This window comes from Culex pipiens, chromosome 2, assembly GCF_016801865.2.
Source record: "Culex pipiens pallens isolate TS chromosome 2, TS_CPP_V2, whole genome shotgun sequence".
Classification (NCBI taxonomy): domain Eukaryota; kingdom Metazoa; phylum Arthropoda; class Insecta; order Diptera; family Culicidae; genus Culex; species Culex pipiens.
Window position 1 is genome coordinate 55101242 of NC_068938.1, and position 24526 is coordinate 55125767.

Consider the following 24526-nt stretch of genomic DNA (forward strand, 5'->3'; position numbering starts at 1 on the left):
AAGCTTAGCATAGTTGATATTGACGATGTCTTTCCAGCGCTCTGTAAACATCACTCCAAGGATTTTCAACTGTGTAACTTCTCGAAACTGCTGAGGTCCACATTTTGCTCCATTCAGTCGAAGGAAGCAAGATTTCTGTTTGTTCAGCTTAACACAGGAAGGTAGAGCGTAGGAATTGACAATTTGGAGGACCAAATCAAATTCAGCGTCATTCCTGACTAGGATCGCCAAATCGTCTGCGTACGCGATAACTCTAACGAACTGGTTGTCCATTAGAACGCCCTGGACGTTTTCAGCGATTCGCCGGATCAGGGGCTCAATGTATAGTACAAAAAGTGCCATACTGAGCGGGCAACCCTGACGGACAGAGCTGCCAATAACGATTTCCTTTGTCATAAACCCGTTGAATATTACTCTGGATGTAGCCGGTTCATACAAATTCTTGATGCAGTCAATGAAAGCGTGCGGGATTCCAAACTTGTCCATAATTCGCCATAAAAACTTGTGGTTCACCTTATCAAATGCCTTTTCCAAATCTGTACTCAGGAGAAATGCTTTAAACCGTTTGGACTCAGCTGTCCTAAGCATAACTTTCCGCAGCTTTTTCAAGTTTTCTGCACAAGATCCGCTTTGCAGACATGCAGATTGTCCCTCCCCCAACAATTGCAAAATATTCCAAACATAAAAAAAATATTAACATAAAATAGCTCTAATGAATTGAAAACCATACAAAATTTTGCTTCAATCGACACCCATATTGCATTGAAAATTTGTTTTCTAAGGACTTCGGATAATTCATTCTGAATTGTACAGCAATATTTAAAACCGAGGCACAACTTAATTAAAATAACTTATGCTACATATATACAAAAATGGCATGAATGAGTCTTGGATTACACGAGTTCAATTTAAATTTCTGTTTTGAACTAGAATTGCTCTTGCTTCCCTCTCATTTCCGTTTTCCCTTGAATCCCTTGGATAGTGCAAAAAATAGCACGAGAAAATGTATCCATGTACCGTTACAGGATTCTAGCGAGCGGGAAAAGCAGCTTATCTAATTGCTGCCCTTCGATTTTCTCACTTTCCTTGCTGCAAAAGCAAACGAACGCCACATGCAAGCAAAACGGGCAACAATTAAAAATCCAGTGTTGCCAGCCCCCCGTACCCTCGTACTGCAAACAAGGAAGAAGATGTAGTGCCGGGGCTAGACGAGCTGTGAAACAATTAAGCTCCAATCGATCCCTGTCGTGAACGGGGAGGAAAGCAGCTTCACTAAGTGGAATTGCTTGTTCCAGGGCCTGTAATTACTAGAAGTTGAAGAAGGTTTCGAGCGGGCGTAAGTGGGACGTGGTAATAGCTGGAGCAGACTTTGTCCTTTCGAAAAATACAGGTCTGATTGTTGAAAAGTAAAACATGTAATCAAATGTCAGCCATTAGTGAGCATAAAATAAAGTTTCGCGACTTGATGACTTTCGATGGGGCAAGGAAAAAAATCATTTCTTAATGGTCATGTCGGGGCGGCATAACGTTTTGCAATCACCATCAAAATGTGGCCATTCGTCATAAAACCGAACCGCCAGCTGATGAGATGAAGAATTACACTCCCTCGGAGCGCACTTTATCGCTGTGACAACTGTAAAGCTTCTAATTTGCAGTATTCTTGAGCCATAATGGGGATGCTTCGACAATGGGTGTCAAATCCTGGTTTTAATGGCGGTTGGCCACATTTTGAGGTTGCGGTCTTTATGTCTTCAAAAATAACAGTGGATGACCGTAGTTAAGATAATTGGATTTGAATATAGTAATATGCAAGATTCACCAATGGTTAATTAACATACTCAAAAAACACGTAACCGTGAACGATGATTTCTTTCCCAAATGATCTTCAACGCCAGCAACGCTAACGTTCCCAGAAATTCAACTTGGCTTCCAAACGGATCATGCTTTTGTTCCATTCTTTCTTCTAAGTTTCTGTTCATACAATGACTTTCGGACTGGTTCCGTCGAGGTATGTGAGAAATTTCTTTTCTGAAAACCGATCCAAGATTCACAAAACAACAAAACAACTTATCGTATCCTCCAACTTCAAGCCTCGAGTTTAGCAGCTCACTTAGGCTGTCGATGCGTTCCGACGGAGCCTGGATAAGAGAGAAGATCTTGGCAGAGTAGCTCACGTGGCGAAACATAAGTTCAACGACGCTGATCATAACCACTGCCCGTTGGAAGGGTGACCTGGAGACCAGCAAGGATCCTTGCTGAACACCTATGGCGATTCCGTTGAACAGCTGATCAAACCTGTCAGCCCTGTTTACCAGTGGTCGTGTCCGCAAACTAATCCAATACCCGCTGGCCGACGCTAACGACGAGACTCAATTAGATTGTCTCGGTTGTCCTGAAACTTAAAATACCATTTCTGATCGAAACGTTTCCACTAACGTCATGATTCGAAATCCGGACACTTAGTACCATATTATATTTGTTATCGCTGGCAAAAAATCATGTAATAAGTTGGAAATGTAGAAATATCATCAGGATTTAGTATAAACAGTTAGTTTTAAGAGAATGCATGCAAAATATGTCTTTTCTAAAAAATTTTTCATCAGAATTTGAAAATTAAAATGACTTGTTGTGCTTCGAATCCCGGACACTGTTAATAGCTGATTCGAAATCCGGACACTTTTGCTTCGAATTCCGGACACTCGATTTTGCGTATGAATCGCACAAATTTGGACTGAAATGTTAGTGAATGGCATTCTTAAGGTCTCAAATAAGCTGTTAACATCAAAACAATCGATAGTTTATATAAAAAAATGGCTAGAATTTAAGAAAATCAAAAACATAAATTTCTGCTTTGCCTTCCCGGTGCTTCGGACGCCTATGAAATATTTCCGTTGAAATGTTTCACATTTTTGGTAAACTTATAATTTTACTTTATTTAATTGTTTTGGCACTAACTACAGCGTTCAAACAAACTTTAAATTAAAGTTGATGTTGGAGTTCATCAAATAACACAGTTTTGGCATTCATAATGCGAACTTATATCCAAATAATTGATAAAACAAAATGAAGTGTCCGGGTTTCGAAGCGTCCGGGAATTCGAATCATGACGTTATTTAAATCTGTGCTAAAATAGTAAATTTCACTACTTCTAGTAACCGGTAGTGAACCAACTGCTCCCGACGACGACCACCCAGTAAGACCCATCGAGTTCGGTGGTAGATTCGATGACGAGCTGCCAAAAGTAGCTCACCGGACAGGCCGCATCGACGACGACGAGCTGTTGGTGGTTTTCCCGCGAATCCGACTTTGCCTAAATGAAAACTGGTTTTCCGTTGACGCGGCCAGTGCACCTGTCGAATGAAGTCAGCAGTCTCGCCTGGAAGAGGCCAGCAGAATTGATTGATGAAGCTTGGCGATGCGGAAATCAACGCCAAAATGCACAATTCTCAAAATCGTGAATTAAATTCACGAATGCGAGAGCCACGAAGGAATGTATTCACGTTTATTATGCAAATGCACCATACTCATGAATAAATTCCTTCGTGGTTCTCACATTCGTGAACTTAATTCATGATTACGAGAATTGTTTTTTTTTCTGTGTACGCTGCCCACCAGGGCAAGGAGTTGCCAGCAAGTGGCCTTTCTACTTTAATCGCAGTGCGGAGTGATAACAGAGTCCCATAAGTTGCGCATTTTTATTATGTTAGCATTTGTACCTGGGCTAGGGAATCAGTGATGTAAATTGAACTTGAAGTGCCCTGAAATTGCCGCTAGTTGTATACAATTTTACGAAACTTGTTCTTAACCAATATTCCGCATCCTATATTATAATTCCCATTACTTTTTTCAAACCCTGTATAGGTATACATTCCTTAAAGGCTATTCTTGTTCATTTATATAAATAATTCGCATTGATAAGTACAGTTTTGAGTCTTCTCCATGATTGAAACCAATCAATTGACATACTCAAACACCGGCAGCCGTGAGACTTTATATCGGTTCCATGCGATCTCCATAGCCAGCAACATCAACGCTCCCAGCAAACCTCCACCGATCAATCCCGCAGCGAACCGTACATCCACCATGATCAGCGGTTGAAAGTTCGCCCCCTTGACGCAGTTCAACCTCGCGTCGATTCGATACATGATGAACTCCCGTTTGTACACCCCGGTCTCGCGAATCTTCGCAATCCCAACCTGAAAGTGCTCCCGAAAGGTGAAGTCTCGTTGGACCGCCAGGTTGATGTCACTGCTATCGATAAACTTGAGCTCCCTGATGAAGCACTTCTCCGTCTCGTCAAACGTTTCGCTGATCACGTGTACGACGGCCGAATAGATCGCGTGAAAGGCAAACAATCCCTGCAATGGGAAAACGCTGTTTTTTATTGGTTTCACCACGATTTAGTCTGTTGATGGCTTACCTTTTGAATTTTTGAAACGCCTTCCTCGAGTGAATGAACTTTCAATGAGCCATCTTTCCGTCTAAGCTTTTGCTCGAACAACGCCTTTCGAACTGGTTCCGTCGAGGTCTGTAAGATCAAACATTACTTAAAATTGATCGATATGTGACTCTCCAGGTAACTTACAGAGAGAAAGAAATGATTATACGGCAAATCGTCAGCGCTAACTTCGAGTCTCGAATTCAGCAGTTCAGTCAAGCTGTCAATACGTTCTGAGGGAGCCTGGATAAGCGAAAATATCTTGGAGGAGTAGCTGATGTGGAAAAACATGAGTCCAATGACGCTAACCATAACCACGGTGCGTTGAAACGCTGACTTGGAGACCAGCAAACTACCCTGCTGCACAGCAATGGCGATTGCATTGAAAACTTGGTCATTCCTGTTTGTTTGGCCTTTCAATGGCCGCGTTCTTAAGCTGTCCATAAAATGCATCAAACCAAAAATCACCGATAATACCACAACCAAGCCCAGCAAGCAAACCCAAACCTTCGGATCAAACGGTAGCTGGTAAATGTTGTTCGTGATTGACAGCTTTGGGGCCTTGAAGATAAACAGTATTGGAGTAGGAATACTCAGAGGAATGAAGTCCATCAACTTCAACCTGCTAGTGGTAAGAAACATAAAGACTCCCACTTCCGAGTGGTTGTTGACCAGATCGACGCACACACCAATCAGGTCACCAGTCTTTTGGTCCGGATAGCACCACGATGTGCTGTAACGCTTCACGAACGCATTGATGTAGAACCGATATAAAATGTTTATCATCATGTACGAAATGCGATTGTGTGTATCGATTTGCCGATTTCTGCAAATAAAAAACAAACTTCACCACGGTGATTCCATAACATCAACAAAGAATTTTACTCATAATCATCAAAATGATCTAACGTCTGATTATCGGTGAACAGAAGCGTGGTCCGCAGCGGCAGCTGTTGCAGATTCTTCCTTCGAACTGAAACCGAACGACCTGCTCGTTTGTCCTCAATGGTTCCATTACACCAGATGCCAATCTCTTCGCTAAGCAGTTCACTTTTCATTGAATTTCTGTAAACTAGGTCAAAAACCATTAGAATGAATGGCTTGTACTAGAACCAATACAAAATAGTACCATTTCTGATCGAAACGTTTCCACTAACAAAATATGTGCTAAAATAGTAAACTTCACTGCTTCCAGTAACCGGTAGCGAACCAACTGCATCGAACACTCGTCGTTCGGGCTCCGTCTGCCCACGATGACCATCCAGTAAGACCCACCGGGTCCGGTGGTAGATTCGATGGTGGGCCTCCCGAAGTAGCTTACCCGTTCCCGGACAGGCCACATCGACGAGGACGAGCTGTTGGTGAGTCTCCCGGGTGTCCAAGAACCGCACATTTTCCACCGAATCCGCCTTTGCCTGAACGAAAACCGGCTTCCCGTTGGTGCGAGATGATGGCCAGTGCACCTGTCGAATGAAGTCAGCGGTTTCATCTGGAAGAGGCCAGCAGAATTGATTGATGAAGCTTGGCGATGCGGAAATCAACGCCAAAATGCAGCACCTTTTGGCCAGCAAACGAGCTGGGTCACTTTTAACGGAACTTTCAGGAATGATACCAAATCGATTACCAGCTCTGGTGTGGTAGGTGGGGATCGACTGTGAGTTGTAACGAGAGAAAATACTGCCTATCAGGGCCAACAGTGAGTTGTCATGCTGGAAAGATTCCACGATTGAATGATTCCCGTTCGTTCGAGGTTGGCATTCTCATATTGTTGAATTTTGCTTACGACTTGTTGGGCTGTTGAAGAATTAATTTTAATGCGCACGTGTAACTGTTAGTGTAATTTGTCAATCATTTCAAAAACACAGGCCCCGATTTATTGTGTGTTCTTAGAGTTCTTTATAATTTTTAGCTTTGAATAATATTTAAAAATATCAATTAAGTATTTGTTTTAGTGTAATGAACACATTTACATATTACTCGACATATTTGAAGATGATATCAGGAAGCGCTTCATTTTCGTCAAGATATCGTCGCCATCGTGCTAACTTGTCGTACAGCTCACAATGCCTCACATTTGACCTTCACAGATCCCCGAAATATGATTTCAATCCTGAGATATTCAATAAAAACCAAAAAAGCTCCGCAGATTTTTGTATGAAAGAAGTTCCAATCTTGTCACAGCCTGAAAATTGATGTAAGTGCGACAATTGGCCAAAGGGATTTCAGGTCAGAACGCGTGTGACACATGTGCAAGTTAGACTCCCGTAAACATTTGTAATTGTAATTTGGGACTCCAGCAACCAAATACAACCAAACTTCCGGACAACGCACAGAATGGTCAACCAAACAAAACTTGTTTTGTATTGTTTACATTGCGTGCTCTCGTTTTTGTTTATTTAACGTCAAACATTAAAACGCGTTTTTCTCGGAACGTGAAATAGCGGGTGTGACATGAAAGCACGACAGCGTCGATATGATAGATTTTGGCTTCCTGATTATGCTCCAATCGACAGAGTTGAATTTTAGTGAAGTTCCTGGCAATAACACTGACCTAACAAAAATTGACAAAAATGGCTGCACAGGTTTAACTCGTGGGGAAGCATGAAGTTTCGGATCCCCAGAATCAAGTGAACTTTGAATTTTTTTTAAATATTTAAACTGGGCTGAATGGGTTTTTTTCCAAAGTCTTTTGCTGGTCGTTGTAATTAATATTGTTGATTTCGAGTGATGCCATAAAATCATCTTAAGTAACCAAGCGCATCCACGTATATCTGTGAGGGTAGCAAAACCAAGGGATGGTTACCGACATCCACTTCAAAAAATGTCGACTTGTGCTATCATTGTTCTTATAAAAAAAACATCACGACTCCTCGAGCCCTGTCTCACGAATTTCCGGTGGTCGTTTCTTTCAGGGTTAGTACGGATTTTGAAAAGTTCTCTAGTCAAGTTCTGGGGTAGTTCCACTTGTAGGGCATGCCCATAGGGACTCTCACGGCAAATATCAGCTCATTTTGTTGAAAACTGGCTTGTTTTAAGTGGGGTAAATTTTATATGGGAATTGCAATTGGAAGTTTGGATTTTTTGTTCAAACGTACCTACAGGTGTGGGGAAAAGAAACAGCAACTTCTTGTATGACCTGTCATTAGCGGAATCGTCTGGAGAGAAACTTTCCCGAAGAGACCAGGTCGATTCGTTGAACCTGGTTCGGACCCAATGGCAATACATTCAGGGTCGTCGGAATCACCGGTACACTCAAACCCCGATGGTTTGACACCATCTGTTGTCAAACGAACGAGGTCACTTTTTAGTTTGACACCCCTTTTCCACGGAGTTCACACACACAACCGAACTTTTGTTTTGATAGTTCGTCACTTTTTAGTTTGACTTTGACCAACCAACGGGGTACAAACTCTAAAAGTGTCAAACGAAAAAGTGACCAATCACCGGGAGTTGACTGTATTCCCAAAGCTATGAAAGTTTGATGAACATCATTCGACGGATCGGCAACTATCGTTTAAACGCTTCGCATATAGGTTATTCATCAGGGATATGGTCATAGAACGGCGAAGTACTCCATCGATCCGTTGTAAACTATTTTGACTCAATTGAGGACTTGTTTTGACATCGGTGAGAATCTTTTCAATTTCAATTCGGTTTTATTAGTGAATAATCATGTTACAATAAGTTCTTTTGCAGTTCATAACAGAGTTTTGGAGTTCCTTTCAGCTATGTGTTGAATCTCAATCCATTTTGGAAACGATTTTTGCTTATGACTAAGAGATTACCAAGAGTAAGAAAAAATATAGAAAACACTTACTAATTTTGCAAAGGAAGGGGGATAGAAATAGAAAAAGCTTACACTAGATCACAGTTTTTTTTATTTATTGTAGACGTGCTTGATCATCAGCTCCCCGAGGGCCAGAAATTGCTCTGCCTTGTTACGGCAGGTCCGAAACCGCGTCATCATCTCCCCCGCGAGAGCAAAAAACTCCGGCAGTGTAAAGAGATCTTCCCCGGTGACTCCTTGCTGGGTCGCATCGCCGCTACCGGCAGCGACCACGCTTGCAAATGATCGCCCCCATCCAGGAGGGAACGCTGGGTTGTCCGCTGGAACCGTACGCTGGCCAGCTGCAGGAACGGCTGCGCTCGTACTTCGCTGAGGAGAGTGGGACGCTGCTGCTTTCTTCTTCCTCTTTTCCTGCTCCTCGAGGTAGGACCTGCGCGCGACGCATCCGCGGTAGATACCGGTATGGTTACCGTCACAGTTCGCGCCCTTTACGCGCGACTTGGTTTGCTCTGCGTTTTCCCCCAAGTCCGCCTTTCGTGGCAGTGCGCACGCCTCCGAGAGGTGTGAATTTCTGGCAAAGGTGGCATTGCGCTACGTCCGTCGGGTTCTTGGTGTAAAACCGCCAGTTTACCCAAAAACCGTCCAACGTCTTAGTCCGCCGCAGGTCTTGGATCTTGACGGTGCCGCGGTCGAAGTACAACAGGTACAGGGTGTGTGTACCTGTTACTGTAGTCTTTCGCGAGAGCACTTTTATCTCCCGTGTCTTTATTCCGGCGTTCGAGAGGTGTCGCTTCAGGTCGGCGATCGGACGGTCTTGGTAACCCTGCAAGACGACCTTAACAGGGGGCTTCTCTGGGTCGTATGTGTAGAAGTTGAAGTTGCTACGCTTCAGTTCTTCAAGCACCAGGTCGAAATCTTTTCTGTTCAGTGTGATCACTTGCACTGCCGACTTACCGATTTTCAGACAATATCCGAGGCCTTCCAGCAACTCGTCAACATCGTCCGCTAACGTGTCCAAAACAAAAATTGGAGGTGGTCGACGTTCCGCTGGAGAGTTGTTCTTTTTTGACGTCGGCACTTTTTTCCGTGCACGATCATCATCGTCGTCGTCGTCGTCGGTAGTGCTGCTACCGTCGGTGTGGTTGTTGTTGTTTTCTTCGTCGTCGCTCAGCATCTGGAACTCGTTCCTGATGGGGATGTTGGCGGATGTTGATGTGCCACTGGTCGTGGCACCGGAAGAACCGGAACGGGTTCGCACTGGTGATCTCGGGACATATCCGGGATGTAGTAACTTTTTGTCGATGCCTTCTGCGTTCACGCTCCCCTGCGCGATGGCGGTCGACACGGCGTTGGTTTGTTTACCTTTTTGCACACGGCCGGTAGATGAACTTCGCGGGTTTTTCGAGGCCGCACTCGAACTGCCACGGCCACGGCCGGCCTTTGGCATGCTGGAGAAGCAAACTCGCGGGTAACCACAATCAATTACGGCGAAAAAAATCGAAAAAAACGATGGAGCACTTAGCACTAGCTGCATGCTCTCGTGCGTACACGGAGGGAGCTGAGATGAGAATCTTAAAATTTTATACTTTGATGAAAATTATTTGTTATTGGTAACATTTATTTATCAATACATTTTCAGCCTTCTTCAAATTATTTTTTTATTTTTTCTAAATGCTATATTCGGTTTTGACAGAGTTCTAAGGAAAACATAATTTTAATCAATTTCTACTCAACATATTCAAACACCGGCAGCCGGTTATACTGATACCTGCTCCACCCGATCTCCGCCGCCAGCACCAGCAGCGTTCCCAGCAGTCCCACCCCAATCAACTCCATCGCAAATCGCACATCCACCGCGCTCAACGGTTGAAAGTCCGTTCCCTTGACGCAGCTTAGCGTCGGCTTCAGCCGTATCATTATAAACTCCCGGTTGAACACGCCGCACTCACGAATCTTGGCCAGCCCCACCTGAAAGTGCTCCCGGAGGGTGAAGTTCCGCTGGACCGCCAGGTAGATCACGGTATAGTCCACAAAGTTCAGCTTCCGGAGGTAGCACTTTTCGGTGTCGTCGAACGTTTCGCTAATCAGCTGTTCGGCGGCCGCTATTTGGACGTGCAACGCAAACAGTCCCTGGGAAGGAGGTATAGATTTGCAGTTTTTTTTGAGATCATACATTTTTAGATACCTTTTTAACTCTAGCAACACCCTCATCCAATGAAAACATGTTCAATGATCCGTTCTTAAGTCTGATCTTCTGCTCGTATATAGCCTTTCGGACTGGTTCCGTCGAAGTCTGTAAGATGGAACATTGATTCAAAATCATTTTTTAACGATTCATGAAATTACAAACAGTTAGATAGAAGTGATTGTACGGGATGTCGAGTCCTCCAACTTCAAGCCTCGAGTAAAGCAGTTCAGTCAGGCTGTTGATCCGTTCCGACGGGGTCTGTATAAGGGAGATGATTTTGGCGGAGTAGCTGACACTCAAGAACAAAAGTCCAACGACACTAACAAGGACTATAGCGCGTTGGGAACCAGATTTGGAAACCACTAATGAACCTTGCTGAAGAGTTATGGCGATTGCGTTGAAAACCTGGTCATAGCTGTTATCTTTGTTCCTTGGAGGTCGAGTTTGGAAATCGTTTAGCTTGGTCATAAGATAAAAAGTAACGCCTAACACAAATACCAGACTAAACAGGCAAACCCAAACCATTGGATCAAACGGCAGTTCAAAAATGTTGTTCATGATAGAAAGCTTCGGTGCCTTGAAGATGAAACTTAGCGTTCCCTCCATGCCCAACGGTAAGAAGTCCATCATTTTTAGCCTGCTTGTTGTGATGAACATGAAGGCTCCCACTTCCGAGTGGTTGTTGATCAGATCGACACACACTCCGATCAGGCCACCGGTCTTTGGGTTCGGATAGCACCACGTTGTGCTGTAACGTTTCACGAATGTTGCGTTCAGGTAGATTCGGTACAGCGAGTTGATCATAAGGTAAGAAAGACGGTTGGGAGTGTCGATTTGAGGGTTTCTGGAAGGAGATTTTTGTTGCTCAGATAGGGTAGAAATTTAGATTTGGTACCCTACTCATAGTCATCAAAATGATCCAGCGTGTAGTTATCGGTATAGAGAAGAGTTGTCCTTAGCGGCAGGAGTTTTAGGTTCTTCCGTCGAACTGACACCGAACGACCTGCTCGTCGGTCGTCAATGACTCCATTGCACCAGATGCCAATCTCTTCGCTGATAAGCTCACTTTGCATTGAGTTTCTGTAAACTAGTTCAAAATCCATTAGATTGTTCCGGTTATACTAATATGAAAATACCATTTCTGATCGAAACGTTTCCACCAATCAAATTTGTACTGAAATAGTAAACTTCACTGCTTCCAGTAACCGGTAACGAACCAACTGCCTCAAACACTCGTCGTTCGGGCTCCATCTGCCCACGATGACCATCCAGCAAGACCCATCGAGTTCGGTGGTAGATTCGATGACGAGCGGCCAAAAGTAGCTCACTCGTCCTCGGACAGGCCACATCGACGACGACGAGCTGTTGGTGAGGCTCCCGGGTGTCCAAGAATCGCACATTTTCCACCGAATCCGACTTTGCCTCAATGAAGAAGACCGGCTTCCCGACTATGTGAGATGATGGCCAGTTCACTTGTCGAATAAAGTCAGCAGTTTCCTCTGAAAGAAGCGCAGAATTGATTGGTGAAGCTTGGCGATGTGGAAATCAACGCCAAAATGCAGCACCTTTCGACCAGCAAACCAGCAGAGTCACTTTTAGGGGAACTTTCAGAAACGACACCAAATCGATAATCAGCTGTGGTTCGGTTGGAAGGTTCGAACTCAAAAAGTGTGACGAATTTGTGGTTGTTACGATAGCCAAACTGATTAACAGTGCAAAAAGTTTTAGTGGACGGGTCATGCTGGCCACTGATTGGTTATTTCATTTTCCAGGCTTTTATGTTCTTTTCATGCTTGCTGTCTTTACTATTAAACTTAGTTCGAAAAATTAAATCAATTGAGCAATTTGGTCGGATTTCCACAAAAATGTATGTTATTCGGAAAAATTACTACCCTTCTGGTTTCAAACCTTCATTAACTTGTGGTCGTGCACAATCACCATTTTACCAGCATAACAAGTTCTAGCTCATTCATTAAATATCTAGCCTGACCGATTTTCCAGTGAAAGCCAAACATGCTATTGCGGAGCCTCCTCATCTACTTTTCCCCGAAACTAAACAACTAAATTGCACGTACACACACACACGTTCTATGCCAAAACCAACAAACCGAACCGTGCAATTTCCGCCGCCGTTGGAACGAGTCCAACATTAAAGCTCCAAATTATTTAAACCCCTCCCCACCCTCCGGAAGGGGAAAATCTCAGTTCCGAAAACAACCAGGACAACACGACTGTTAACGAGCTGTTTGGAGACTAGTACACAGTGTAATTGCATGTGTCCGGCGGGGTTGCAGGGCATTGCAAAGCCGCAATTATTGGCCACGTGGGCAATCGCGCACTCAATCTCGCTGTTTATTGATCGTGTAAATGATGGGATTTTATGTTGTTGTTTTTTTTTGTTCTAGATTGGAACATCATGTGAAATGGATTCCTGGAGGGTTTAATGTGGTTATCGGTTTCATGTTTTTAAGAGAAGCAAATAGCCTTTGATAATCAAGCTTATAGATAAATTGATCTCCCTATCTTTTTTATATTTGTTTTAATGTTTTGAACACATTACAATAAAATTGAAGAGACTTTTGCTGTTTTTCCTAATGATAAAATTAAAAAAGTCGAGTGGAATATAAGAATATTTGTCTAAACCATGCTTAAAATATGCAAAAAAAACACTCCAAAGAACTAACATTCGAATGTTTGAATATGGACTGGAACAAGGTTATGGTGCAGGGCCATCGAAATTGTTCGGGATTTCTTCGAGACCATGTTAAAAAGCAACTTCGTTTATTTATTTATTATTACTATTCGTTCATTCTTGATTTAAATTGAACTGTATTTGCATACTTGCATTCGTGCATTCCGTTTTTCAATTTTACACGTTTAATTTTCAATTTCATGAAGTTTGATATGTCGCTTGAAAGGACTTTTCCTATACTCACTACACTACCTCCGGTCTCCGGTAACCGGTTCCGGAGTGGTCCGATCGGGTCAAAGGACACCGGCATGATAATAGCTGATTAATGAGTTTCATTTCACTAAATTTGATAAGCAACATGTCGACTTTTGAATATCACAATTATCGGAACCATTTGCGTGGTACCAAGGAATCGATTCCGGAGTTGCCACAGATGCCCTGAACTGACCCAAGGTAGTCAGTGTACCTATGTACTACAAACAACGTTTCATAACATTGGCTCAAATGTCGTTTGAATGACAAAAGCCTTAAAAAACATGCTTGACGGATGTTCCGGGATGCCGGAACCGGTGGTAACTTTGGACAAATAACCTCACCGGGAACTCATAGTCCCAGTTAATGCCCGTAAAATGCAACTGGAAGTAACCCGCTAGATGTTACCGTTTGGGAGATACAGGCCCTCAAAGTCGGGGCCTCAGAAGGATTAACGCGTTGATTAACGACGTTAATTAACGTGCTCCGTTCACGTTCTCGTTAAGATCAACGTAGGCTCCGTTCGCGTTCTCATTAATTTTAACGATTAACGGACGCGTTAACGTTAATTAACGTTTAACAGCACTGAAATCCACGTTTCACGCTGTACTCAAACCGGATTCATATCCGGGTGCTCTGGAAGGTGCTCTACAACTTTCCCGAAGTATGGTGTTAGCCTGTCCCTGCACACTAAAAAAATCTGACATCATCCGTCGAGGACATTTGTTTGGCAATAACAAAGGTAAATATAACTACAGTGCATGGCTTTCGTGTTTTCTAGGCTAATTATTAGTAGTTCATTAATTTCACAGATGCTAATCTTCCATTCGTCGGAATTCGTCCGGAATGTGCGCTTTGGCCAGGCCGAAGTGAACCATGATGCTCATGGAGACCGGATCAGATCAGCAGGGTTCTCAAGACCTGTTATGAGGAACTCAGCCCGGTGAGGACAAAAAGTGGCACGATTAGAACTGATCCGAAGCGGACCTCCGGGGAATCGTCGGGAATTTGGAGACGGAACCACACCTGACCTTGTGGATATTTCAGTGATCAAAATAAAAAGGAAAAACAAAAGTGTTGTGACTCAAAGTGATGAATGATTCGATTCAATTATTGTGATGTGTGAAATATAATTATGCCTAAATTCAATAAAAATATCGATAAATTCGAATATTAACATGTTTTCTTTCATGTCGTAAGAATCAACAAATTCCAATAAGAATATTTTCCCACAAGAATTACGTTAAATGTAATTTTACACGACCTCAGTTGATTGTGTGGTTCGTGTAATATTCAAATCATACACAATCTTACGTTTTATTTGACGCTCCAGTTATGTGCATTGAATCGACATAACCTCAAATGGTCTCGTCTGATCGCCACGTAAAAAGCCTTGTAGAGGGATGCCATTTTCCAGAAATGCGGTGTCTGTATAATCTTGACAAAAAGTCTGTAGGAAGTCTGTTTTTTTTACTCGTCACTTATTTTTATTAGGACCTCTTAGGTGCTGCGATCACGTTAGGGGAGACCCATAAACCATGTGGACACTTTAGGGGATTGTAATCACTCTATAAATGAGAGGAAGGCACCAACCACCTAAAGGTGGATTAAGTAACGTGTTTAAGAGCAAGTTAGCACCATACTCTCTTGGGGAAAGTTGTAGAGCACCTTCTAGAGCATCAGAATATGAATCCGGGTTGAGTACAGCGTGAAACGTGGATTTTATAAATATCTAAATCCAAAAAAATGGATTTTCCCATACAAATTTATAAAGAAAATTGAATCGCTTTGCGCAAAGCGAGGACTAAACCAATCGTACCCAAACTTTGGGGAGTGGTTAAGGACCCTCAAAGGAACTGAAAAATTGCTGTGCTCGCTAAATTTAAGCAACTTTATTTTTTTCCATACAACCATATTACACCCTAGTGGAACATCCTTCCAGATTTTCGTTCACCCCGCAAATGAACGGGGATGTTCCACACTTTCATATGCATATGACAGTTTTCTTGCTATTTCTCAAAAAATACTACCCCCCTGAAAAAGACCCCGTGGTCCAGTTTGGTGGAAATTGCGATTGGAAATGTAAATAAACAAATGCTGGTTGTCTAGTTTTTTGAAATGTTGTTGACAAAAGTGCGAGAAATAAGTGCGGGCAAAATCCAAGTTACAATGAAATGATCAATAGTAGGATGTAACAAAAATGACTTTTTAGAGGGCATTCAGGGGTTTGTTCCGGTGGGCATACTGAGCCCAAATCCCAAATATGAGCTTGATTGGACCTAACAGGAGCTGGCGCTCCGCCCTTCAATTTTAAATGGGATTCAACCCGTAAAAATACTTTTTTTCAAAAATGTCTATTTTTGAGGCACTTTGGCCACACGAAGTCTTCAAGATGACGAGCGTTTATCAAAAACATCACTGGAGTGTAGGCCAGATCCTTGCGCATCTTTTGGTATGCATAATATTGAAGTTTAGAGCACCCTGGAGCTCGGTACAGGCCTTCAAAGTTTGGCATTTTTTAGAAAAATCGTCCCCGGCAAAAAAGATATGCGTCGCACCTCGCGACGCCCGAGACGCCATTTGATTTTGCAGGGGCCAATTTTTTGAAAAAAAAAAAAAAAAAATGCCAAACTTTGAAGGTCTTTATCGAGATCCAGGGTGCTCTAATCTTCAATGTTATACATATCAAAAGATGCGCAAGGATCTGGCCTACATGCCAGTGATGTTTTTGTTAAACGCATTGGCGGCCAAAGTGCCTCATAAATAGACATTTGAAAAAAAAAAAAAATACATTTAAAATTGAAAGGCGGAGCGCCAGCTCCTGTTGCGTTCAATCAAGCTCATATTTGGAATTTGAGCTCAGTATGCCCACCAGAACAAATCCCTGAATGCCCGCCAAAAAGTCAATTTTGTTGCACTCTAATCAATATAGAGGGCACAAAAAAACATAGAAAACTTAAAAATTTCAAGGATAAAAGTATTGTTATGTAGTAAATAAATATTATACTGCATTAATAAACCATGTTTGTGCTCGTTTTGAAAAATGTTGATGTTTTATGAAATTCTAATGTACAGCACGACAAAAACCTTTTTTTGTTTTGCAATAAAAATGTTTTCGTCATCATAACATTTGATATTTTCCGGTCGGTTCCCTTGAAATTTGAAATCAGGAATTGAACTTTGAATATGAACAAAACACCGTTAAGAATCAAGTGGGATTCGAACTCACACCTTTGGATTGATGGTCTGGAACGCTAACCTGTCGGCCATCATGGAGTGAATGCTCTAAAAGTGAATCGATCCGTAGTGGCGAAATAATGTCACAAGGTAGAATATATCGAACCATTATATAATAACTAACACCGTCTCAAAAAAAAAAAAAAAAAAAAAAAAAAAAAAAAAAAAAAAAAAAAAAAAAAAACAGCTCAGGGCCATCTCATATACTTATGAACTACACGAGGGAGTCGTGGATTACCTGGCCCGAGTCATTTGCATTACCGATCTATGTCTGTACAATTTCAGAAGAAATCGTTAGCCATAGAAAGGTATTTCGCTTCAAAGGTTCTTGAGATATATGGTGGTTACTAACCGAAGCGTCTCAATTGAAATATACTGTGGTCATGGCCAAGTCCTGCCAAGACGGGGGTTCAAATACATACATACATACATACATAACATTTGATATTTTCCGATCTTTTCAAAAACATATTTTCAGTTTTTTTTTAATCAAGACTAACATTTCAAAATTGCAAAACATTCAATATTGCGCCATTTTGAAGCATCAGTCTTGATTAAAAAAAATAAAAAGATTGTTTTCAAAAAGATCGGAAAATTTCACGAATATTTCATATTTTATCATTTAAAATCACACCATTAGTTGCTGAGGCATCGATATTACACAGCAAAAAATCCGATGGTAAAATCGCATGCAAAAGCATGCACATCACCTTTGTGAGCAAAAGCATGTAATATTGTATGAGAAAACGTGTACACAAAAAGCATGTACCGAAGAAAAAAAAATCAGGTCTGCTCACCCCAAAAATAATATCAATCCGGCGAGAGACATATCCAGATTACCAAGTCCACGCCCCAACCCTCTCGGCTATCTCGCTGCTATGAATATGGATGGATCTTCACCGATGTGGCTGTAGGTTCCCCATACATCGTATGCAGTCAACACAGTATACGACGTACGTTACATTGGCATTGATCCAACCATTTTCACAGCGGGGAGATAGCCGAGTTGGTTGGGGCGCAGATTTGGTAAGCTGGGTATGTCTCTTGCCGGATTGATGTTATTTTTGGGGTGTGCAGACCTGATTTTTTTCTTCGGTACATACTTTTGGTGTACACGTTTTCTCATATAATATTACATGCTTTTGCTCACAAAGGTGATGTGCATGCTTTTGCATGCGATTTAACACAGAATTTTTTTACTGTGTAGAATATGGTGAATTGTTTGGGTGAGATTTCGAAAACATTAATTTTCCTGTTTTAAAATCTTTGCATGGCAAAATATCTCAACAACTTTAGGTCGTATCAACAAAGTTCAAAAAAGCAAAATATAGAGAATTTTCTCAGCTTTTCAAAAACTGGGCAAACATAAGCACTTATTTTAAAAGATGAATAACTGTGACTATTTTCAAAAAAGTTACCTAAAAATGGCTTTAAACTTGAAAACGGTGCACTTTTTCAAAATTACACCAAAGTACTTTTGATAGCAAATTCTTTTTTTTTATCGAAAAATGAATTTGAAAATGTTTGGCGACCAATATTTCGATTTTTTATAAAAATAATCTGTATTGTTTAAATTAAAAACTCGGTCGATGATTTTTCGCACAACCTGAAAATTTCTGAAAAGTTGGCAAAAAAAACATATTAAAAAAAGTGTTTTTTGCAAATCAAGTTTTTGTGTCAAAAAGTGAAATTAAAAATTACCAAAAAAAAATTACCGCTTATCATTTTTTTTTCAGTGTAGTCCTTTTCCATACCTACCAGTTTGCCCAAGTCACCAAATTGACCAAAACATTCCTTCAAGGATACAGCATTTTGAATTTTCATATATCATTTTTGTACGGACAGCTGCTAAATGTGTATGGAAAAATATATGGACAAACTTGTAATGCAAAATGGCTTCTTTAGGCATACCAAAGTGAACACAAAAAAAATCAGCCGGATCAAAACAAAAAATACCGATTTCGTTGGCTGGTAGAAATCAAGAGTTTTTTTAAAGACCCTATATGCTATTGTGTTTCATGTATTCATAGGTCCTTTTCAAATAAAAATCCAGAAAATATTTAAAAAAAATGTCATCGGGGATAATTCCAATCGGCCTAAAAATCAAGGGGCAAATTTTTGTTTTAAACTTCAAAATTTGTATGATAATTCAAGTGTAATCATCTCAAATCAATTAAAAATGTACTCACTTAAATAATTCTTTGCATGTTTGGTTTTATTTAAAAAAATTTCTTTGGGAAGATTTTTTTTGTATAATTTTTGTTTTTGTCAAACCTTAAATTTCTTTTAAAACTAAGGATTGCAAAACAACTGAACTGCATGCACTTATAACACTTTGCGATTCAAATGTTGAGACTGTGGCTTGTCTAATTTGATTTTTTTTATATATTTTTGCCCTTCCCTTGACCCCAGCCAGAACCGAGACTTTGGAAAATATTTGCATCGGCCTTATCTACATTCCAAAAATCGTGCATCATTTTCAATTTGTTTAAAAGAAGCGTTTACAGATAATTATTTTATTATAGGGCCTCAAGCCAAAGTTTTCAGGATGACACTCGGTACCTTCGAGTCCTACGTCAAAAGCAACGAGCATCACAGATTGTATTCAATTATCGCGTGCATAGAGGGTGTCAAGATTTTCCACTCCGCAATGAAAAAGCGGATTAATATTTAATTCATTTGAAAATGTCTCAAGTTTTCGTCCAACTCACCAAAGTGCACTTCGGGAACCGTTTCGGGGCGAGATTATTGAACTGGACGCGAGGCCAAGTGAAAGTTGTGTCTGATTTTCTGACTTGCTGCACTTTATTTTGGGTTCAGAGGTAGGATAGGAGCACATATTCAAGAGCTCGAGACATTATGTTGCAACATGGTCCAAAGCAGAGTGCCTTTTCGATGTCAAGTCACAAGTGACGATGCGACGGTAGATACACAGATAGGGCGTACGAAAGTTTCTTCGCCAGCTCCGGGAGAGTTCAAGAAGGTGCACGTCGCAAAGCCAAATCTAATTTGATACCATTTGAATCCTGTCGATGCAGTTGCTACACAGTACATCAAAATGTGAGAATTTTGCTTACTTTTTGACTTATTTTGCTTTGTTTTTTGTTTAAATTTTTTACGTTAAACCTCAACAAAAATTTTGTAACTAAGTTCAAAAAATATTTTTTATGTGTAGTCCCGTGTCGGAGAGGGTGTGTAATGCAATTTGTAGCCAGTTTATATGGGCGTCTGAGAGCATTTGCTGGGTGTGAGAGTGAACCTGAATCGAGGGGGTGTTTGATTGGCCGGATTCGTCCCAAATCTGCTGTAAAGCTGCTTGAGATAACAAATTTTGGAAGCGATTTGGAGACTTCTAAAACAAGTTGAATCCACTTGGCGAGCGCGCACACACACAGAATATTGGATTGCTCTGGATTTTAGTTGTGCCAAGTGGGCGGCAATTACTGGAAATGGTGGGAAACTAAGTTTGCGACTTTTTATCAGATTGTACTGCAATTTGTAGAGATATAAAGAAATCAGTTAAATCTAAAACTTGGGTCTCGTTCGAAAAGCTTTGGCTTTTGTCTTGTTAAATTAGTTTTTTTTTTCTTTATGAAAGCACTGCAGTCCAAATGAGTGTTGTACGCAATCTCAATCAATTCAAGATGCAAATTTTAAGCCCCCATTTGATCGTTCACTTACCCAACAGTCATTCCTATGGTATATGCTCTTCAGTGCAACCAAACTAATAAAATTGAGCTCACCCAGCGACGCAGTCAGCCAGCCATGTGAGCACCTGTTTAGATTGCATTCCCAGGTGTGCAAGGGGTGTCAGTATGGCCAAACGAATACCTACTCGCTCTATTTTCGCAACCTTGTTAGTGCTGACATACTGGCCTGGCCTGACGTGTGAGTCTACCAAAGGGGAACGTGATGCCATTGGATTGCGCCACCAGCAGAGGGGTAAGGGTTTCAATGTTGGAAAAACCTAATTTTTTTTACTGTGTATTTTTTTTTGTGTAGTCCTTAACCGAACCTACAACATTGCCGAAGACACCGAGTCGATCAAAAAATTTCTTAAAAAGATACAGATTTTTGAATGTCCATGTATCATATTTGTATGGACAGCTGCCAAATTTGTATGGAAAATTTTATGGACAGACTTATGAGGGTAATTCTCTACCAACTCACACGAAATCGGGAAAAGTTGCCCCGACCCCTCTTCGATTTGCGTGAAACTTTGTCCTAAGGGGTAACTTTTGTCCCTGATCACGAATCTGAGGTCCGTTTTTTGATATCTCGTGACGGAGGGGCGGTACGACCCCTTCCATTTTTGAACATGCGAAAAAAGAGGTGTTTTTCAATAATTTTCAGCCTGAAACGGTGATGATATAGAAATTTGGTGTCAAAGGGACTTTTATGTAAAATTAGACGCCCGATTTGATGGTGTACTCAGAAATCCGAAAAAAACGTATTTTTCATCGAAAAAAACACTAAAAATGTTTAAAAAATTCTTCCATTTTCCGTTACTCGACTGTAAAAAATATTGGAACATGTCATTTTATGGGAAATTTAATGTTCTTTTCGAATCTACATTGACCCAGAAGGGTCATTTTTTCATTTAGAACAATTTTTTTCATTTTAAAATTTCGTGTTTTTTCTAACTTTGCAGGATTATTTTTTAGAGTGTAACAATGTTCTACAAAGTTGTAGAGCAAATAATTACAAAAATTTTGATAGATAGACAAAAGGCGTTTGCTAAGAAACATCACGAGTTACCGCGAATTTACCATTTTTTTTTTTTTGAAAAAGTTACTTTTTACGTTTCTTTTTGTTTCGTCGTCCGTGTCTGTCGCGGGTGGCCATGAACGGCCATGATCGATGACGACCAACTTTTTCAAAACATATTTTCGTAAAATCGCGATAACTTGTGATGTTTATAAGCAAACCCCTTATGTCTATATATCTTTTTTTTTAATTGTCTGCTCTACAACTTTGTAGAACATTGTTACACTCTAAAAAATAATCCTGCAAAGTTAGAAAAAAACACGAAATTTTAAAATGAAAAATTTTGTTTTAAATGAAAAAATGACCCTTCTGGGTCAATGTTGATGCGAAAAGTACTTTAAATTTCCCATAAAATGACATGTTCCAATATTTTTTACAGTCAATTCACGGAAAATGGGAGAATTTTCAAAACTTTTTAAGTGTTTTTTTGATGAAAAATACGTTTTTTCGGAATTCAGAGTACGCCATCAAATCGGGCGTCTAATTTTACATAAAAGTCTCTTTGACACCAAATTTCTATCTCATCACCGTTTCAGGCTTCAAATTATTGAAAAACACCTCTTTTTTCGCATGTTCAAAAATGGAAGGGATCGTACCGCCCCTCCGTCACGAGATATCAAAAAACGGACCTCGGAATCGTGATCAGGGACAAAAGTTACCCCTTAGGACAAAGTTTCACGCAAATCGAAAAGGGGTCGGGGCAACTTTTCCCGACTTTTACAGATTTTTGAATATCCATTTATCATATTTGTATGGACAGCTGCCAAATTTGTATGGAAAATTATGTGGACAAACTAATGATGCAAAATAGCTTCTTTGGGCATACCGAAGGCACCAAAAAAGTTTCAGCTGGATTAAAAATACAATTCAAATCTGGCAAAGTACATGAAAAATGCCTTACAAAACATAAACAAAAAAAAAATGGTCAGTGTAAAACCAAAATTGCAGAATTTGATGTCCTCAAAATTGACATGTAAAATAAAAAGTCCGATTTGGTTCAGAACTAGACAAGTGGATCACTGACTATACTCATTAATCAGTATTGTTTGGCCATTAGGATGACCTATGCCGTCTTAAGGTGTTTTGTATATTCTGTTCATCAAATTTTGCAAACGTCACAATTTCAAAAAAAAAAAAAAACTTGTTGCCATTTTAACGACTTACTCTTACTGTATAGGACACAACTTGAAAGTGATTTGTTTAACTTTTAAGGATTAATTGAGAGAAAAAAGTTGGAAGAAAAATTTAAATGCCGTTTTTTCGGTGCCTGGACCAAAGAGTCTGATCAAATTTTGAAATATAAATTATAACAAAATAAACAAACCAAATATTTACAAAAATTGGAGAAGTTTATAATCAGGATTCCAAAATATGTTTTTTTTAAACAAAAACAGAGTTTTTTTTAGTCAAAGTCCCAACATCGCTGCCTTGACCGTAAAGCTCAACGAACGATGCAATATCATTCCGATGCTGGTGGTGCCACCGTTGATGTTGCAGTAAAACTGGCTGACATGTAATAGAACACCCTTGACACACACACACACACACATACTTACTCGGGGACACGGGAGACCAATAACGTTTTGTGGAACGGTGCAGGCAGGATGCGTTGGATGCTCAACTTGGACGCAAACATTTTGAAAGGGTGGAGCGATTTTATTTTAGTGAGTTTTTAATGGTTATAAAAATTTGAAGGCCTATTTTTAAAATTTAATAAACCGTTTATAATAATAGTAATATTATTGATTTGTGAATATATTATTATTAAACATACAATGTTTCATTGAACAAAAATTACGACACAATTCAAGAAGATATCTTTCAAGATGATTTAAATTTCTATATTTGCCCTTCAGAAATGAAAATTCATAACAGCCTATAGTTCACATCAGCTAGTTGGTCACTGTTGCCTGAGGCAGACAAGGTTCGCGTGGAATTTTTCCGTAACGGTACCAGTGTAAATTGATTTTTTTTTGTAATCAAGAACTGCAATGCTATGGAACACGTCAAAATACCGTTAAAGCTCCCGCTGGTGGGACCGGGAACTGCATTCTTCAGAAGCTTTGATCATAGGATGGTTTGTAGGTACTTGGTTCGGACAGATTAAAATAAAAAAATACAAAAAATCTGTAGAACTATTCGCAATCAAGTTAGAAATTTTGATGAACCAGCTTGAACACCGTTTAAACTACTACATTATCAATATTTGAACCAATTAATGATGGGAAAGCATCAATGTTATGGTGTAAAGCAGGGGTGACCAAAGTAAGGCCCGCGGGCCAAACAAGGCCCGCGAGGTCATTTTTTGTGGCCCGCGGACCCATTTTGGATGATCATGTAAAATGGCCCTTTGACGCATCTTTACGGTGAAGCCGTTGATCATTTTCAAAGTAAAATGGATCATCACTCTAAAATGCTCTGTATTGAATTAAATTTTAAGAATTTCTGCACTAAAATTAATCAACATGTGCCGGTTGTTGCCTTCTTGAAGCCACTGAAGGAGGACGATTTCCAGAACTTTGCAAGGGTAATCGTTACCAAAAGGAATCAGCATGCGTAGGGCGCTATTCTTAACAACTTGTAGAAGGAATTTTATCAAAATATTAATAGGGACACAAAATTTATATCTTTGATTTGAACGAAAAATCATTGCCATGATTTGATTTTAGCGAAGTGATTTTATAATTGCTGGAAATCAAGGTTAAGTTTATGCCTATTTTAACATGTTTCGTACAGGTTTAAATGTGGTTTAAAAAGAAAATTATGTCAAAATTTTCATCAAATATTTATTGCAATTTTATTACGATCAGAGGAATAATTTTCGAAAAATCCTTAAGCAATTATTTATAATTAAGATTGCACAAAATTTAAAAAATAAATTACACACTTTTACAAAGTTTCTAAAATATATTAAAAAATAAATAAAAAACAATCAATTTAAATACAACTTTAAAATTTTCATTATATTTGTGAAATCACGATTTTAACAATCGTGATTTAAAAAATTTAACGAAAGTTGCAATGAAAAGCAGATGAATAATGTTTATGCTGGTATTTTTTTATTTTCTGATTTTAATAACAAAAAAATCCAATTGATTGGAGGCTTTATTGTAAAAAAACTCATTTTTTTTTGTTTTCTAATATTTTGTTTTTAGTTTTACAGAT

At 40.0% G+C, this 24526-nt stretch overlaps 2 protein-coding genes across 2 annotated transcripts; both read right to left on the reverse strand.

Annotated features, from left to right (window-relative positions):
* Nucleotides 1-3953: 3953 nt before the first annotated feature.
* LOC120416284 (uncharacterized) lies at nt 3954-6422 on the reverse strand. The gene is made up of 7 exons (XM_039577998.1): nt 6416-6422; nt 5714-6197; nt 5348-5503; nt 4946-5264; nt 4586-4798; nt 4421-4528; nt 3954-4358 (listed from the first exon to the last, which is right to left on the reverse strand). Exons 1-7 carry the CDS (start codon nt 6420-6422, stop codon nt 3954-3956), a joined length of 1692 nt encoding a protein of 563 aa, XP_039433932.1.
* A 3528-nt stretch (nt 6423-9950) lies between these two features.
* Nucleotides 9951-11827, reverse strand: LOC120416287 (uncharacterized). Its single transcript, XM_039578000.2, has 4 exons — nt 11314-11827; nt 10576-11257; nt 10411-10518; nt 9951-10355 (listed from the first exon to the last, which is right to left on the reverse strand). The coding sequence occupies exons 1-4, from the start codon at nt 11514-11516 to the stop codon at nt 9951-9953; spliced, it is 1398 nt and encodes a 465-aa protein (XP_039433934.1). The 5' UTR covers nt 11517-11827.
* Between the last annotated feature and the right edge of the window lie 12699 nt (nt 11828-24526).

What these genes read in the sequence shown, in the direction of transcription:
- LOC120416287 (XM_039578000.2), bottom strand. Translation starts at nt 11,516, where the DNA reads ATGGATTTTGAACTAGTTTACAGAAACTCAATGCAAAGTGAGCTTATC. An exon ending in GATCATTTTGATGACTATGA is followed by an intron (nt 11,258 to 11,313) that starts GTAGGGTACCAA and finishes ATCTCCTTCCAG; the next exon opens with AAACCCTCAAATCGACACTC. An exon ending in GTGTTGCTAGAGTTAAAAAG is followed by an intron (nt 10,356 to 10,410) that starts GTATCTAAAAAT and finishes CCTCCTTCCCAG; the next exon opens with GGACTGTTTGCGTTGCACGT.
- LOC120416284 (XM_039577998.1), bottom strand. An exon ending in CTGTTCACCGATAATCAGAC is followed by an intron (nt 5,265 to 5,347) that starts GTTAGATCATTT and finishes TTTTATTTGCAG; the next exon opens with AAATCGGCAAATCGATACAC. An exon ending in GCGTTTCAAAAATTCAAAAG is followed by an intron (nt 4,359 to 4,420) that starts GTAAGCCATCAA and finishes TTCCCATTGCAG; the next exon opens with GGATTGTTTGCCTTTCACGC.